The 19,065-nt window shown below is 39.5% G+C and overlaps 1 protein-coding gene across 1 annotated transcript in view; it reads left to right on the top strand.

Moving 5' to 3' along the window:
• Window positions 1-19,065, top strand: part of LOC117547868 (contactin-1a-like) — a 66,089-nt gene that overhangs the window by 28,465 nt on the left and 18,559 nt on the right. The window contains 6 exon segments of the mRNA XM_034218757.1: window positions 104-238; window positions 3,412-3,450; window positions 14,344-14,470; window positions 15,460-15,638; window positions 16,581-16,676; window positions 17,667-17,873. Coding sequence (XP_034074648.1) covers window positions 184-238; window positions 3,412-3,450; window positions 14,344-14,470; window positions 15,460-15,638; window positions 16,581-16,676; window positions 17,667-17,873 — 703 coding nt within the window. The 5' untranslated portion in view covers window positions 104-183.

Below are 19,065 nucleotides of genomic sequence, written 5' to 3'. Positions count from 1 at the left end.
TTCAAATTCACACTCATTCAGACTCACAGAAATATGTTCTTCTGTGAAGGTTTTTTTCTATGTGTTGACGTCTCTCTTCTTTTTATTTCTTCCTCTCCTTAAGGAAAACCAGAAGGTCCTGCTAATGTTCCATCAGCTGAGCTTCTAGCTGTTACCCCACCAGGTGGTCCTCGCTTCAACATCATGCTGCACCTTACCCTGCTCCTCCATCTCCTGGTCCTCCCTCTCTGCTTTGCAGGTCAGTAGCACGTTCAGCTGAAAGGGAATGGCTACATTTATTTATAATGTATTAACTGAGAGACTGAGTCACTGCCTTTCCGTGAAAGCAACACATCTATTTACACTCAGCCCTTTCAATTTAAAAATCATGTTATTTGTGTATCGCTAATGAATGTTTGTATGACCCTGTGAGACATTTAATTTCTCAGCTTAGAGCCACAATAAAAAAACAACTGTTAAATGTAAAAAAAGTTAATCAAAACAAATGGTAAGAAGAAAAAGAAAAGAGGTCCAATAACCAATTGTATGTTGTTATTTGTTCAGCAGTATGAGCAATCTGCTTTCCCTTTCAAACATTTCTGGAAAGCAGCCCTCAAAAAACATTTTGCTACACTCTAAAAACAAATGCCTTGGCTCAACAAAGAAAATCAAGGCAACAGTTTGCATCGATGTTTATTGAGTTAAGACAACTTCTAAAGAAATTGGCTTAAAGCAACAAAGTTATTTGAGTTAGGGGAGAAGGCTTTTCCTCTACAGTCAGAGGTGTTTTTAATTACCACTTACTTAATAATTGGTAGCATAAACAAAAGTTTTGAAGTTGATTACTCAAAAGATCAAGTTGTTCCAACTAGTTTTACCACATGATTCAAAAGGAATTTTAAGTTGTATGTATTTAATTACTCTCATTGTGAACACACGTTTTTAAGTTGACAACCATTTATAAATGAAGTTGCTCCAAATATATTGTATTCAATAGTTTATTTTCTTAGCTTTTTCATGTTTTTGCCTTTAAAGAAAGACATTAATTGATTCCACAACAAAAATATTAGGCAATTCACTTTTTATTTTGAACTGCAGTTGTTTATTTCAACACATGATGTTTCAATCAGGAGAGAATTCATTTAGTTTGACCATTTATTGACACATGCCATAAGATAAGGTGCATGAACACCTGAAATCACAGCTGACTGCAGGAGAGAGGAGAACCATGTTATAGTTTGGCTGATTGGTGATTGGCTGCTGGAGAAGGAGGTGAAATGTAATAGGTTAAAGAGAACGCCTGTGATGAGCTGATTATATGCAGCTGTGGAGTGAATGTATACACACCCAGTCTTCCTGAAAGAGCTTCATTTAAATCTTGAGAAAAAAGATAAATAACACAAATTGAAATGGCCCCACACATAATAAATAAACACATTAGCCATATAACCATGGGAAATGAGCACACAGCAATTTGCCTATACATTGCAACTACAAGGCTATCTACTGTATTTGAATGACAAAAGATGACACTCACCTTAAAATGTCCTTTGTATATTTCTATTTGTCTTAACTGTGGGAACTTGTCCAGGCATGTTAAGTGGGAGTGGACTTGAAATCCTTAACTCAAGGTGTGGAACAATTAAGTTATCAAGCCAATTGCATTACTTACTACAACTTGAATTTTGTTTTTAGTCAATTAACGCAGAAATCAGAGTTCAAATGACACACAATATTAAGTTGATGTAATTACCAACATTATTACGTCAACACAACTTATAAATTCATGTTTGCAACTTAAAATGTTTCTCGTAATCAATTAACTCACATTTTTATCTTGCAACCATGCATTTAATTAAGTGGAGGTGAAAGGTCGCCTGAATTCGTTTTTAGAGTGTAGTTTAGCTTGATTCTTATTCTCACGTGTCCTTCATCTTTCAGGTATCACTCTCAAATCCATTTGTTAAAAATATATTTGCTCCTAACAAACTATTAATGCAATGAGTCTCATGAACTCATATAGCAACTACAGAAACAGACCTTAACTTTGACTATTGGCTCCAACTACCAAGCATTACAAAAATCAACCAGGTGGATAGGCAAGTTATGAAAGCACACATCAAAAGTGGACTCTCAGGATGGAAGATGCAACAAAAGAAAAAGTGCTAACCGCCAGCTTTAAACAATAACATATATTGAGGCTGGCAGGGATGGACATTTTATTCAGATCGAGATACGCTTAAGATATGATACACATGCTTAGGCCAACTATACAAAGAATCACACCTTTTAGGAAGAAGCTACGGTATGAACATCTGATGGGTCAGGCTGTACGATGTGTGCCTCTCAGGGTCTGTTTGCAGAATTCCTTTCTTTGTGATGCTGCTGTGCAATCAGCCGTGTTGGAAACAAACAACGTTGTCAGAAAACAGCTGGCCTGAAAATGAGCTACAACCCCCTCTGTGTTCTCATACCTTGGGCTATACTCGTTTCAGATTTGATTTCACATGAACTGAAAGAAGGGGAAGCTTGGATTGGGAATTCTTCAGGTTCCCACCACATCTTTCTCAAACAGACTTTGAGGAGATTTATTTGTGCTTGTTTTCCCTACGCGGGGAGCCCATCAAAGCTTTTGGCAGAACTACAACTAAAGCTTAGAATACCCTGTTGAAAATGTACAAAATGTATTAAATGAATTCACAAGAAAACACATAAAAACACCACATTGTTCCTTGGTACACATACTGTACACAGTAGAGTTCACCTCTATCTAAACAGATAGCAACCAACAGACGCTGGTTGTTAACCTGGGGAGAGAACATTGGCCTAACATTTCTGTTTAGCCCCAACAAGAATAAGGTTTGATGGTTAATGTGACATGCTATGACAGCAAAACAAAAGTCTAGCACACACTATCCTTAAACTAAAGTGTAAAGTATTTTCTCTAGCTCAGCTGAACCATTGTGGGGTTTAAAACATACAGAATAAGAATACATTATTGAACAGGAGTATTGTTCAAGTTAGTATGATCTATTATCCCTTTTCTTATTGTACATGGTTGAACTTTGGTTTGTAGCATCAGTGCGTATTTAAACCTACAATCATTCAAGCCAAACCCTTGAGTTTTCCATTTTATTGTGAAGGGCAGGATGTGGTGGATTGTACAGAGGTGGCCCTCAGCCAAAGATAATCTATCAACGCAGGGTTTTCAGAAATTCATCACACCCTCAGCAGCGAAAAGGAATTCTATTATGGGCCTTTCCTCTCTGAAGAAAGTCTCATGATGATTGGTTCTGATCACTTTTTCTTGTTGTATCACATGAGAAATACGAAAAGATACCTACAGTTTAGGTACACAGGAAGTACTTCAAGTAGAAACATCAGCAGTGTCATGGTCTGATATGTTGACATGATTTCCTTTAACTGTTACAGATGCATCAACGCATGGGGAGTTACCTGACTTTTATAGAGGTAAGACTAATTCTAATTCTCAATGATAATGTTTCAATGCTATAAAAAAACCTTCCTGAAGTGTTAAAAAACATTCCAATAATGATGAAAATAGATGCTTCTTGGTTTTTGCCAGTGTTGCGTTATGACACATTCATTAATAACACACACACGCATACACGCACTTTCGCAAACATTTGGTATTTATTACCATTTCACTCTGCTAAATGTTTGTACAGTACATTGAGCATACCAGCACAAACAGTCTCACAGAGGAACTCAACCGCATTCTCTATTCAACGAGATACATTCTAATGGAAATGCAATTTTGAGATTTCTTCCTACATTCATGCATTTCATACATTTTTTTTAAATGTCCCATGACATGGCCATTTCTACTGATCATAATTCCATTGTTGAGGTAAACTAAAATACATTTATATTGTGCAATTTTCCAAAATCACATTGGTTTCTCATACAGCATCTCTGTATAGTATGTGTATTCACTCTGTCCTAAACGGCTTGTTGGAGCTCCTGCCCCCCCCTCTCCCTATGAGCCCAGTGGCCGTCTGCGAGACAGCGAGACACAGCGACACCCAGCCTGAAACACACACACACCCGCAGCCTGGCTGGGAGTTTGTGTGTGTGCCCAGGCTGAGTTCCGCGGTGTCTCGCTGTCTCGCCGACCCCACACCAGTGAGCCAGCTCACAGTGTCCCGCTCCTCGCAGCAGCGAGCCTTGCAGCGTCCCGCCGAGTGTGTGTGTGTGTGTGTGTGTGTGTGTGAGGAAGTCCGCGGATTGGTCCAAACGTAACGGCTCCGCGGATATAACGTTACGTCACTATATCCGAAATACGTCACTATACCCAAGAAGTAAACAGTGGAAAAAAAGAAATCTCCAACGAGGCGTTCTGGGGCAGCATAGACAGGTATTTTCTGTGTTAGAGTTTTACTCGCTACAGCAGGGCTTCTCAAACTGCGGATCAAGGTCCGGATCCGGACCGAACTGCAAATCAATCCGGACCGAACCCTGTGTCCCATTATAAAAAATAAAAAAAGTTCTGATTCTGATGTAAATTAAAGTGGACCTATTATGCTATATTGGAAAAATATATTGTAGGGCCATACCTATACAAAACATGTCTGTGAAGTTTTTTGCTTAAGATACCAAACAGTTCACCCGTTGTAGCCATGCCTCATACTGCTCATACCCCTCTTTTCCAGCCCTGTTAGAGAAACGCGGATTTTGGGTCCTTAACTTGAAAAAAAAAAAGAGGAGGCGGATCTAATGTCTGTTTTTAAAAGATTTGGGTTCGGAGGAAAAGAGAGAGGGTTTTATTTTCTGACGCTGCGTGAGTTCCCCGACGCACCGGGACTTTACTGGCATTGATCCGGACCATTGACTTTGTATAAAATTCACAAGTGGACCTTTAACAAAAAAGTTTGAGTACCCCTGCGCTACAGGGTGTACTTTGAGGGTTTGAGACTCTGCAGACCGTTTACATGCATAAAAACCTACATAACACACACACACAAGTGGACGGGTAATAACCAGAAAAGCATGACATGGGACCTTTAAATAAAATTCACTAATGTGCATCCAAAGTTTTCATGTATGCTACAAAAATGATACAATTTAATTTCAGTGGTGATAAGGTTTTAAGTTCAAGGCTGAGCACAAGGTTACAGAGATGTTTTAAACCAGAAAGGTCACAGGGTTGTATTTTTATGAACTTCTATGTGTTCTGATAAAGTCCCCTTGAGGATAGCGAGCTGATTATAATTAGAACTTACGATTAAATACCTGAAACGTATTAAAAAATGGCTTACTCCTTTTTGATTTATAGTCTTCAAATCAGATACAAACATGCTGCGTCTGTTGACTGTCAGGCTGGTGACGTCTGGCCTTGGTCTTCAGAACAGGAATCAGGCTTTGATTCATGGAGTCTGCATGGCATTATATTTGAAAGCCCTGCGACTTGTGATTGCTTAATGCATTATTCTCTCAAAACAACTCTTGCACAAGGGATGTGACTGGCAAGGTGTTTTGAATTACATTATATGTTAAGCAAGAAACACTCAGCATTGACATTTACTTAGAAGTAAGATAGTGGATGCCAACAGAGGGTTTTGATTTGTATAAAAGGACAAATACGATTCACATGTGAAGTCTCGGTTTGTTAATAACAACCCTTCCAGTTCCGTTTGAAAACTAGAGAAGCACTAAAGATACAGTATTAAGCAATAATAAGCGAGAATATTGCATCACCTCTTCTTTAATTAAACTCACTATTCAAGCTTTTGTCGTGTTTTACTCTCATTTACTATTCAATGAAAAATAAATAAAAGAAGTATGTCAGATCCAAAAGGGCTTTGGGTGCAGCTTTGCCCGTCTCCTGCCCGCTGCGGCCCCGAGGCAGTAACACTACAATCTGCCTGTCTGCCTGCGTTAGGCGACAAGAAGTGACATATGGCTCCCTTTCTGAGGGTCCACAATAGACCAGGACTAATGACATTCTGTCTAGAGGTCACGGTTCCTCGAAATGCTGCTATTTCTGGATTTCTCCTACTTACAGATGAACATTAATCCTAATGGAGATGGTTACAGTTCAAGACATTGCACTGCAGTGGGCAGAATAATCCAGGATGATCATTAGAGCTGGAAACTGTGTTAGAGCTGCCATGCCTCATTGTGGGCTCATATTGGTATGATGGATGACACAGAAAATGGATAATAGATAGCGGTGTGAGTCATTAAAGCACCCAATCATGCTGTAGATGTAAAAATATCATTTTTATATAAATGTCATTATTTGTTCTAAACATAATGTATCACTTTAGATATTTAAAAACCAAATCCACATTTTTTAGATGTTAAGGTATTAGGGGAAAAAAGTAAGACACTTTTTTGTTCTCTTGCCAATACTTATTTCAATTTCCATTTATGCTTCTATTCATGTATGCTAAATATGCAGCAGCTACAGCCAGCAAGAATGGAATAGAATATATCAGTATTGTCATCAAACAAAGTACAACGGAAAGTCTTTGGCAACTCTCACTGCAGTAAAAAATAGACACAAATAAAGAAATAAATAAGAGTGGTAAAAGCAGAGGTAGTAGCGATGACAGTGCAACGAGATAAAATGCAATGTCAATGTGCATATTTACACTTACAGTCTAAAAACGTTAAATGTACAGAACTGTATACATGTAGTGTATTTCTGTGTGTTCATAAAGGGTTATAGTCAGGGCTGCACATAACTGGTGCGCAGGTGCGCATGCGCGCCTCCGCCAAAAAAAGAGCACCGGGTCATTTGAAACAAAGCGCATTTGCGTACCAACATTGAGAGGGAGAGAGATAAGAGAAAAGAGAAAATAGAAAATAGAGGAGAGATGAGAGAGAGAAGAGAGAGAGAAATATATTTGCGAGTTGGATATGAACTCAGGGCCGGCCCGTAGCGCTGGCTAGATGTTCGCCTAGGGCGCCAGATCTGGGGAGGCGCTGCGCTGGCAGTTCTGGGAGGGAAAAAAACATTTTGACCGTTAGGGCTCATCCTAATTTTCGGCCTTGATGTAACAATATTCATAATTAAGTAAATGTAACACCCTTTTCACCCCGGTTACACCTTTCATTTGCCCTGTACGATGGGCGCTGTAAGTGATGAAAATGGGGGATGTTGGCTTATCTGGCGCCCGCAGCTCACAGCCAAAATGCGAGTGAGCGAGGGAGAGAGGGAGGGTGCACCGGTACCAGCGCTGTTGTTATTATAATCTGGTGCCGTGCTAGCTGCTCTAACGGATATAAGAAGAAGATGTTTCTACAATAATGTGGAGGGAGAGTCCTCTCCAGTCAGACTGAGAGGCTGATAAGTTAACTACAGCTCAGTGAGGTAAAGGACTCTTAGTCTAAGTTCAAACGGTTTGGTCACAATTTATGTACATATTTCCAAGGCACTCCTTTATAATTATTGGGATAAACAGGTTTTAAATCATTCCAATGCATACTATAGGACAGTAACCAAAAATATCCTTTAAAACTGGAGATATAAAAAATAAAAATAAAATAAATAAATGTTAAGGTAAAATAAGATATGAATGAACAACACAAATAAAATAAGTTACATTAATTTGTTATTGGCTATGGTAGGTTATTGGTTATGTTCACATACTTATTTGATTACATCCACTTGTCTAAGATGATAACAGAGACTTTCGACCCAAACCCAGTTGTTGACTTGTGGATGCAAGCATCTAATAATCGCAGACTCAACCAGAGAGAAAGTAGTAGGCCTACATCATCAGCTACCATGTCTGACAGAGAGGAAGACAGTGAGGAGAACAGTCAGGAGGGTATAGTGATGACAGCTTGTAGGATTACTGGTCGTGCTAATGTTGTCTTGTGTTCACCTCTGCATGTGTGTTCTGTGTTCACCTCTGTGTGTTCAGTGCCGTGTGTCTGGCAAATAAAGTCAAGACCCCTCAAAAGTTACGGTTTATTTCATTTTAAGGATGAGCACCAAGCAACATCTCCAGGTGCTCCTTTGAGAACCAGGGCAAAAAAGTTATGTGCACCCCTGGTTATAGTAACCAAAGGATGCAAGTAAAATAGCCATACATATTTATAAATAGTAGTGGTTGCAGTCTTTGAGGGGCGGAGGTGTGTTTATGAATGTTCACAGTTGTTTAACCCATTAGCTTAGCATTAAGACCGGTGAGCAGGATAATAACTCGCCTGTTCTAAATGTAACAACATCAGCAAAACAAGCATTTACACTAGAGAGCAATAAGTACCATGTTATATCATGTTTGTTTTATCTGTTTAGCAACCAAAGTGTGTAAACGACAAGTTGAGGTTTTACAGGGGGATATGCAGCACTCGCACATTTCCTGCGAGGTTGCTGGGCAACCAGCAGAGACTGCAGGAAGTCGCTGTGCCCAGCCAAGAAAAGGTCCAGAAATAGTCCATATCGATCTTTTCATCTAACACCCTGCGAGAAACTAAATTACGTTTTCCCAAAATGTCTTTAAGTTCGGCAGAAGGAGCTGAATTAAGTCTTATTTTCAAAGGTGCTTTCAAAAATATAAATCTCTCCATTTCCCAAAACGACTGTGTCGATCTTAATTGTTAAAATAATATATTCAGAAATGTTTTAATGTCAGAATCTTCATACGAACGGTACTTTACCACGTGTGTTATTCTTTGGGAGAACGTTAAAGTAGAGGAAGATTGTTGGCTCGGGGTACATTGGAAAATAGGAACGCTTGCTAATTAGTTTTTTTGGGAAAATGATGTGATGCAGGTTGAATTGTTGATGGTTTCACTAACAAAATGACTCATTCTTGGCAGTCTCTCATTCGTTTTTTTTCTTGCATTCAATCTCTCTTCTTTGCCGTGGAGCTGTGTGCCTGTAGGAGTGTCACCTCCTGCACATGTTGACATTACCTCCACTTGTCTGTAGAAATAACACAGCGTGATGCAAACTGTGCAAAATGCTTTTGATGCTGCACACGTCAGTTGGATACACTTTTTAAGGTCACTCGCCACTAATAAATGTGAGAAAAATGCTGCTCAGGCTTTATCATTTTGAACGCTTTGTCAATCTTGGACAAAGATGAAGGTGTAGACATACGAGGAGGCAGAGTCGACTCCACACTCCTCGAAGGTCAGAGCATTGTGGAGGCGGACCTCCAGCTGGGACACTCTGCAGACTCCATAGTTTCTTACAAGTGAACTGCTTATCATTCAGCCCGTATCTATGATAATGCCCATCTGATCATTCTGTGACAAACGGGCCCTGCAGGCTTAAAAGATGGCTGTACAAAGTTTTCTAGTTTCCACAAAAGTGTCAAAAGAGAATCCCTTCAGTTTTTCCCCCCCCGCCATATGGTCAGTTCTTTTCACTCCGATTCCTCACTCATGAGTACACCACTCATCTCAATTTTGAAGCATGATATTGTTTAGCATGTGGGTGATTTGGTTTGACTTCCTGCCCTGTAGTGTATTCCAGTTTACAACAGGCAATCAACTTTCCAAAAATAAGTATTTTTGGAAAGTTTAACAGTGCTGGTTGTTTGTTTTTTTAAATGTGAGGGTGTCAAACTCAAGGCCCGGGGGCCAAATCCGGCCCGCGACTTCATTTCATGTGGCCCCACAAGAGCTTGCAAAGAATATAATATGTTTGTTATACGGTTACATGGCGATTTACAGAAGCACGTTGCCCATGGAGCACAATGCATCTCAAATTAGACTTTTTTCTTTTAAATATGCCTTTTTTCCAAGAATTTGCCCTTTTCTCAGAAGTGACTTTTTTTTCAAAATGTCACTTTTTTAAATGTTGCTTTTATTTTAAAATCATTTTGTAACATTCTCACTGAAGAGACTTGCAATTATTTGCCCTAGACTTCTGCTTTCAGACCGAGTTAATTATGAAGTTATTACCCTATCCGATAATAATCCAATGCAGAGGCAATGATGTAATATAATACATTATTTTATATATATTAAATATTTATATATGTATTTTTATATAGTCTTAAAGTTACAACCGGCCCTTTGAGTGCAACCATAATGTGAATGTGGCCCGTGATGAAATTGAGTTTGACACCCCTGATGTACATGATATTAAACTGTATATATTTGGGTTCTGAACTCTTGGTCTGACAAAACAAGACATTTGAATGAGGCATTTTTCAAAACTTAATTGAAAAAAACGAAGCAAATTGGTCAATAGATGTATCGATAATATAAATAATTGCTAGCTGCAGCTCAATTGTAAATATATAGAGTAAATAAGCTGAACATCTGATGGACAGCCAAGATGTGGATTATTCTGCATGAGAGGTAGTCTGTGAAGTTAAATACTGTTTAGTGATCATCAATTACGGTATTAGATGGTTTTTCACATTCATTATTGTTGTGACTTTGGAAAACAGCTGTATTCAAAGTCACCCTCTCAAATGCTCTGTTCTGTCGCAGCCATCATGTTGGAGAATATTTAGTTTGACAGCGGTTGTGATTGCACAGCTGGCTCCACACCGAGCGCTCACTCACTGACACTCACTGCAGGATAGCATGGAAATACGATTTGGGCTGGCAGTGAAGCAGAGTAATTATTTATTCTACATATCAAATTTAAAAAGTAGATTTCTACCCTAGGGAGAAATTAGTCAGCCACCACGCTTCATTATGTGACTCAAGGGCTTGTGGGTAATTATTGCTACACCATGCTTTGGGTGCCTCCAGGACACAATATGTTATCTGTCCCACTTGGACACCATTGGTCATGCAAACAAACCATGCAGCAGATGTAAGAGAAACACACAGCTGTAAGTAAAGTTAAATTCATCAGAGGGAGAAGTTCCTCTGAGATTTGGCTCAATTATGTGATTATTCAAATGTGAAAATAAAAACAATTCTCAATAAAAAAAACATGTTTCAATAAGGGAAGTGCAACATATGAACCAGCAGAAAGTGTTGACAAAGATGAAATAAAGTAACAAATAGGACACAGTGCAGTTGTTTTAGGATCACCTGTATATTAAAGTTACAATTAATGTTCATGCACCTATTTTAGATGATCCCTTAAGCTTAAAGGAAGATTGATTTGTCATTAGAACTATATTAGATTCGATTGACTTGATTGGTCCCAATTTGGGACATTCTTTCGTCACAGCAGCATGTACTGTAAACAAGGCATGGCACGTAATTTGAAAGTCAAATAAAGTAGAAAATAAACAAACACATCTCCAATTTAGAAAACACAAACAAATATAAAAATATTGATTTAAAAAACTGATGCTGGGGAAGATAAATGAACAGACTTTAACATTTAAAATGCAAACAAGTCTAAACGTACAAGCTCTTCTGTGTTTTATAATGAGATCCATTCAGAGGAAAATGACTCCCAGACTCTGACTTTCTTCATTGTGGGTTTTTGAATGTCTTCCCCCATTTGTATGGATGTGGTCTTCCGTGAGAGTAAGTTCTGTTTTTATCTGTAAGTATGTGTTTGTTTTTTATGTGCGCGGCTGAGCGTAAATAATTACTCGCTTGTTAAACAGGGCGATTCAGGGCATCCAAAGTCTACTTATTTTCAAAGAAGAGACAGTGAAAGTGTTTTATGCAGGGGAAACAGAGAACCCAAGAGACACTTGGAAAAAAAGAGGGATTGAAATAGGAATATGGCTTTGGAGGTTTGGAAAGAGTTTGCTTCTCACACAAAGTATTCTCACGGCTAATGTGAATTGTATAGTTTTGTTGGTAGATACATCAGGATATCTTTTATCAATTATATTTGGTCATAATCCAGTGTTGGTCCAAATGAACCTTATAATGGTACTACACAAAATGTTCCCCAAAGTTACTGCAATTAGACGGGAAGCCATGGCTCAGGAAGTAGAGCGGATCATCCAACAGTTGAAAATGAGTTGGTTTCTGCAGTCCGCTTCCCGAAGTTTCCTCGGAAAGCCATATTGCTCCTTTAGTCACAGACATCAGTGTTTGTGACTGATCCTGATGAAGCTTGGTCATTAGTGTATGCATGTGTGTGTTCATGAGTAAATGTTAACATGTAGTGTTTAAGTGCTTAAAGTGGTCGATATAGGTGCGATAGAAATGCAAGTCCATTTACCACTTACCATTCATCCTGAGGGGGATATAAATGTCTGTAGTCATTTCCGGAAAAACTATTTAACTTTCACTTAAAAAAACAGACATGTGAAAACAAAGTAATAAGTGTTCATCCCTTTGGCATCTGAATGTCTATACAGAAAGTTAATGTAATGCGTGGAAGTTGTTATTTCACAAAAAAAAAGGCCAACCTCATAGAGAAGCTGTGGGGGTCCATGAGTGTATAAACAGAATCATTGCAATCCATCCAATAATGTTTCGATATGTCAGTCTTGCCTGAAGTGGTGGTCTGACTGACTGACTTTCCCATCCCTGGAGCCATGTTGCTAGCAAGTAGCATTGCTAACTAGAGAGTTAAGAGTCTTTTAAAATGGAAGTATTTATAGAAGGAAATCCAGGAAAGGGAAATCGTGAGGAGCAGTGGGTTGACAGTGGGATATACTGTAGTTTAGAGAGATGAAGTGAGGACACAGGGAAGCCAGAGAGAGTTAGATATGAAAGTGAATTGAGGCAGAGTGAATGTGAGAGGCCTGTGTGTGTCTCCAGGCCGTGGGCCTTATGTGGCCTGCTTCAACCCTCCCCTTCACCATCTGTCACCACCAGCATTACAGGGAGAGGATCGGCACCAGCGCTCATTCCTCTGCGTTTTACTCCTACTGCTATTCCAGCACTGCACCAGCGCCTCATTGGCTCCCCCCGTCCAGCCCATTCCACATTTATATTTCATATTTACATGTAAAGCATTTATCTTACACTCGCGCAGAGCAATTTAACTGCAACATTGGAACAGGGCCACTATATTCCCTTAGCTGTACCCATCCTTGATTCTTCCAATTGCATTTTTTTCCCTTCAATTCCTTTTTCTTCCTCTCTTGTTCCAAGAACACAGTTTCCCAGTTCATTTGCGTTCCGTCGGCCCCACAATGCCCCATTAATAGTATGTTTAATTCTCTCTCAGCCAGCAGTTATTCAGAATCATTGGGATTTGCGTCGGGCACTCACACACACGGTTAGCTGCTGGAGTGTGTGAGTGGGAGTGTATCCTGTCTCCTAACATCTTAATTGCTCCCTCCTGGTTGGCCGTCCTGGTGCGATGAGGGTGCAGCTAACTTGTGTGGCTACGAATCTGTCTTCGTTCTGGTTAGGATTATACCATTTGAATTCCTTTTGCTTCCCTACAGCTGAGACTGATAAATATGCACTCATGCATTTTCCACTTTCACTATTATTGCTTTATTTTTCTACACACATAGTTTCCTGTTTTTTGTGGCATTAAATTGAAGTGAAAATGCATCTTTTGTTCGAGTTTCTAAAGGTTGCTCCCTGTCAGTTAATATGACATTTCCAAAGGTAGTGAAAGCACCAATTCAGGCCTGGAAAGAAGGCTGGAATAGAAGCAGGATATTACTGTCTGAAAGAGCGAGCTTCTCCCCATTGAGGTGTCAGCTGCGCTCTCTCAGAACTCCGAGACGCAGGGGAATAACAACACACACGTGCACACACACACACACACACGTCTATACACGCCTCACATTTGTAATGCTGCAGTCACCTACACACACTCTTGATCTGAGAGAATAATCAGTGTTTGGGAACATTTCACCTCATTGCTTATTCATAGCCTGGCATTGTGTTTATGTCTTATTCATGCCTCTGCTCCCGATGTCTGTCTGTTCTAATGAGTAATTGGGGCTAATTGTACGTGTGTGTTGATGGTGTAAAAGGCAGATTGAACCAAGAAAGGCATTTTCCTCAAGGAGACTTTTCTCCCAGGATTCGCCTGTGCACATCTGCTTCACAACACTGAGGATGACGCACACGGTATGAAAGGCGTTTGGATTATGCCAAGTCAAGATAGCATTTCCAGTTCCAAAAATTGTATTGGCTTGTAACAATATAATTTCCATTGGCAAGAGATGAATGTGTCACTCTGGTTTGGCACCTGAGTGAGCACATCACTGTCATAATTAGTGTGGTGTTGTGATTTTGAATAAAACTCAGCAGCACAAATCACAGATAGGATTAGCTACAGCCAGGATTCCTCTGAAACCAGCCACTGAGCAATAGAAGTGTGTGAAAACATATCAAAAGGCAGGTCCTCACAGGGACAATCTCACAGTCTAGTCGATGTGTGTTTTTCCTCTTACATTTGAACCTGGCTGTCTTGTGTTTGATGGAGCTGTCCCAGAACTGCCAGACAGACACTGAGTTCTAACACTTTGATATTTCCCGTTTGTAAGCTCCGCTTGTTGATTTACCCTGGTTTTGTTTGTTTGTTGTCACCAGATGAAGCCACAGGTTACGGGCCAGTGTTTGAGGAGCAGCCGGTGGAAACCATCTACCCGGAGGAGTCGCCCGAGGCAAAAATCACCATGAGCTGCCGGGCCCGGGCCAACCCACCTGCCACATACAAGTAACATATGTTCCCCAAAAAGCCGGTGTCATTACTGCCCGCTGTGCTTTCTGTGTGCCTCCCATCGCTTGCCATCTCTCAGGCTGAATTCAGACTGTGTTATGATCTGCCCTTTAAATGGCAAGGTCCCTACGATGTTGATGTTAACCTCTATGCACCACCGAGGTGCATCATGTGCGTGTGTGCATCCCGCAGTGTTTGTGACAGATTTTCCCACATAATAGTGTTGCTGTCAAACAATCTGCTCAACTCAATTTGTCTGCAGCATACTAACGAAAATGGAATATAACAAGAAATATTACGCGCCGGGAAAAAATGAATAACAAATATGATGTTGTTCCTGCAACAGCACTGCCATGGTGTCTCATACTGCAGCTCGAAATTTAAATTGTTTCGCATGATCTATTTCAATTTAGATGTAAATGATATTATTTGGCATCCTCCAAATCGGTCTCACTGTCAGAGAGCCCAGAATTAGATGTCAGAGGGGACGGAATAAGCTTTGACCACAGCTGGTATTAAGAGGGTTCATCTACAGTACAGTCAGTTATGCTTTTCAGAACTATTTGATATTTGTAAAATACAATATGCACATGTCTATTGCAAGAAGGGGCTACTATAATGCAGATATTGCCACACCATAAGGGGCCATATAGTAATAATGTACCACCATATAGAATGATATGAAACACCTGAACTTTTTTAAGAAAATCCATTCATCCAAACATTCATCTGCTTGGATTTTGCTAATTATTTATCTATTATATCATTCCATTTACTTGTATATAGACTCTTCTTGCACTATTTCTATTTCTATATTTACTTTATTTGTTCTATGTCCTATATATATGTTGCACTGTTGGAGGAGCAGTTGCCATATCTACACTGTAGCTTATGTGCAAATGACAATAAACTTGAAACTTGAATATACTCCTTTACACAGCTTTTACAATGCTTTGCTGTAGTGACACTAATTGTTCTCCTTGCAGGTGGATGCTGGAAGGCAGGGACATTGACATGAAAGCACAAAGCAGTCACTACAGATTAGTAGGAGGCAACCTAGTCATCAGCAATCCCATAAAAACCGAACATGTAGGAGAGTACTTGTGTTTGGCTAGCAACCTGCACGGCACGATCATCAGCCGAAAAGCCTCAGTCCAGTTCGGATGTAAGTAGCCCAGATCCTAACTCCCATACTGCAATGATGTACAGCACCATGCAGATTTAACAGAGCTACCCTGGAGCTGTACTTTCATGCATATTAAGGGCTATGAAATGGCAAGGGCAGCTGGGACAAATGATAAGTGGTGTAGAAAGAGCCATTTGTGATTGGTCTTACTTCATGATTCCAGTGTGACTAATGTACTTTATTTTACCGTCAACTACAGCTCAATTCATAAGCTGTTGTTGAACTTTATGTTACCTTAAAACCTTTAGTGTCAGTTGTTTAGATATTACTGTAAAGTATACATGAACAGAGGTGAGAGAAGTACTCAGATCTTGTACATAAGTCAAAGTAGAAGTATCAAAGTCCAGATATACTCTGTTACAAGTAATTGTCCTGCATTCAAAATGTTACTCAAGTAAAAGTACAAAATGATTAGCATTAAAATATACTTAAAGTACCAAAAGTAAAGATACTCATTATGCGAATTATTCCATTACAGAATAATATATGATATGTTTTAATTATAAATATTGATGCATTTATGTGTCATCACAGCTGGTAAAGGTGCAGCTAGTTTTATATGATGCAGGGTAGCTTGTGAAATGTACTCTAGGTGTAACTAGTGTTATTTAAGTCTTATATAAGTGTTTTTATATTTCAGATTATTAATCCAAATGTGCAAATTAACTAAAGATATTAAATCAATGTAGTGGAATAAAAGTACAATATTTAGCTCCGAATTGTAGTGGCGGTTGTAGAGTAGGAAAAAATGGAAATACTCAAGTAAAGTACAAGTCCCTCAAAATTGTACTGAAGTACAGTACTTGAGTAAATGTACTTAGTTACATTACACCACTACACATGAATGTATGGCTATAGGTTCTGAGTAGCTCTTGAATCAGAAACGTCCTCAGAGTTGATTTTTGTCTCTGCGTTCCTCAGACCTGGATCTGTTCTCGTCGGAGGAGAGGGAGTCGGTGCACGTCAAAGAGGGGCAGGGGGCCGTGTTGCTCTGCGCCCCCCCACCACATTATCCAGGTACAGTGAAGGCTGAGTGTGCTTCTGCTGGAGTGTTCAACCTCCATCATTATGTAGCATCTGATTGATTGGAGTGGGCGTATAGAACAGTAGCACAGTATTTAGCGCTGTGCCCTGTTTTGATTTCTGGTTCCTTCTGTGTGGATTTATAACGGTCCGTGCTTGATTGTGTGGGCTCCTTCCTTCGTGCTGTTGCTTTCCAGCCAGGAGAAACATTTCCAGGAGGATTGTACATTTACAGTATATTTAAATGAAAAAAAATGCTGTAGAAGTCGTTAGAAATACTTTACTTTGGGCTCTTTTCTGTATCCACATGGGGGATTTCCTGACACAGAGGAACTGATTATATCAAATAAACCAAATATATTTTGTCCCTTATCAGCTTGGGATTGAATTGCCCTTCCTAATGTCCTCTGAGGTACACAAATAATGACATCACTGACTCTGTCACTGCCTCATTATGAGTTTCAAGCTTTTATCTCAGTTAGCAGTCATCCCCATGCTGGGTTTACTGCTCCCTAATGCATCTAAAAGGAGAAAATACAAATGTTTTCATCGGTCTCATATCCAGTTTAAGCTAGTATCATTACAAGGGTTTTAATTTGTTTTCCCTTCCTATACTTAGCCCACAAAACTGCACACACATTTTCCATATTCATGCTTATGCAAATTGCAAACACAACAGTCTGAAAGCATTGTTAATTCTCTCTCCACAGCATCAGCATTACCTCCACAAGCCCAATGTTCTCAGTATTCTTCTGTTATGCCTCTCTGCTAAAATTATTAAAAGATTTCACCTGAAAGGTCAATAGATGCTGGAATAATAAATTCCCCTCAGCACTAAAGAATTGTGCTATTTTTATTTAGCATGTATTCATATTATCCAAAGCGAGCCAGCTTCGTCACCAATCCCCTCGGCTCTTTCTAAAGGTTTTGCATGTGTGTCTGGAGTCTTGATTGACGGGTGCCGTTTTGTCTCTTTCTGTGCAGCCGAGCTGTCGTTCCGATGGATCCTCAATGAATTCCCCACCTTCATCCCGCTGGACAAGAGGCGTTTTGTCTCCCAGATAACGGGTAACCTCTATATCTCCAAGGTGGACTCCTCCGACAGCGGCAACTACTCCTGCATCGCCTCCAGCCAGTCCATTTCCAAAAGCGTTTTCTCCAACTACATCCCACTCGTACCTCTGGCTGAACGTTAGTACCTCACTTCCTACTATCCATTGTTTTTCCAATTGATTATCTCAGATTTTTGATTACATTAAAGCTGTTTGAGATGTTTTATTACTTCAGTTATAAAACCAGTGATTACATCTGGGTTTTATTGTCCTGTACAAGATTGATCTCAGTGTGATACTTAGGCCATAATAACATTTGCAATGCAATACACTCAATGCCTCTCATTCCAGTAATGCAATCCAATACCTGTTTGATGTATAAAATAAGCCTAAGCTCAATACAATCATGAAATACAACAGAGAGAATTAAAACATATGTCTCTATAATGGCCAGGAATCAATAAGAAAGGTACATTAAGGGAATGCTATCCTGGCTATACTCTTTTACCAGCAAAATAAGGTGTGTGTAATATATAAGTATTTCCTAAAGAGATGAGTTTTAAAATAAGCTCAGATATAGGACTCTGTCTGGCTGCAGCAAAGTACTGTATTGATTTTTCTCCCTCGGCCTCGCTGAAGCACCGTGTTTAATCACAAAAGGGCTCGTTTTAAATGTGATAGGGTCACGCCACTGTTGTTCTCTTTATATAAGATTTATGGGAACAAATTAGCTCAGAAGAAAACCTGCTTTGAGACTGAGGCAGAGTGTTATGAAACATTTACAGGAACATTAACATCTCCAGACATACAGATAATAACCACACTGCTTCACAGCTTTAGTTTGTTAATGCTCTTTATGTTTGCTTGACCATATGTAAGAGGTACCATTAAGACGACTCTTTAAATGTTTTTCCTTGTTGAGCTTCCAGGAATCCAACAGTATTTCCACTGTTGATATTGACTTTCATGATCATGTACTCGTGATGGCAGATGTGTTTTTAAAAGTACTATCAGAGGAACACAAACGTCAATGTTCGTCCAACCTAAAAGGTCAGGATTAGAGCAGACAGTTGTTCTTTGGGCTTTTCCCAAGCATGTGATGAAATGCCTTTTGGGTATGACGTAAATCAGGATTTGACTTTATGTGTGTGGCAAGGGAGAGCGTAACTGTCTTTCATCTTTGGTTTTTGAAATGCTGTGCGTACCAATAATTGGAAACACTGATTGCATTTGTCATGATAGATAATCCTCAGAGTTTAATATCATCTACATTTTTACATTGAGTGGATTAACATTTATACTAGTATCACAGTGTTGATCTGTGTTTTGCA

Source organism: Gymnodraco acuticeps, unplaced genomic scaffold (genome assembly GCF_902827175.1).
Source record: "Gymnodraco acuticeps unplaced genomic scaffold, fGymAcu1.1, whole genome shotgun sequence".
NCBI lineage: Eukaryota > Metazoa > Chordata > Actinopteri > Perciformes > Bathydraconidae > Gymnodraco > Gymnodraco acuticeps.
Note: the sequence above shows the minus strand (reverse complement) of the source record. Positions and strands in the feature narration are given on the sequence as shown.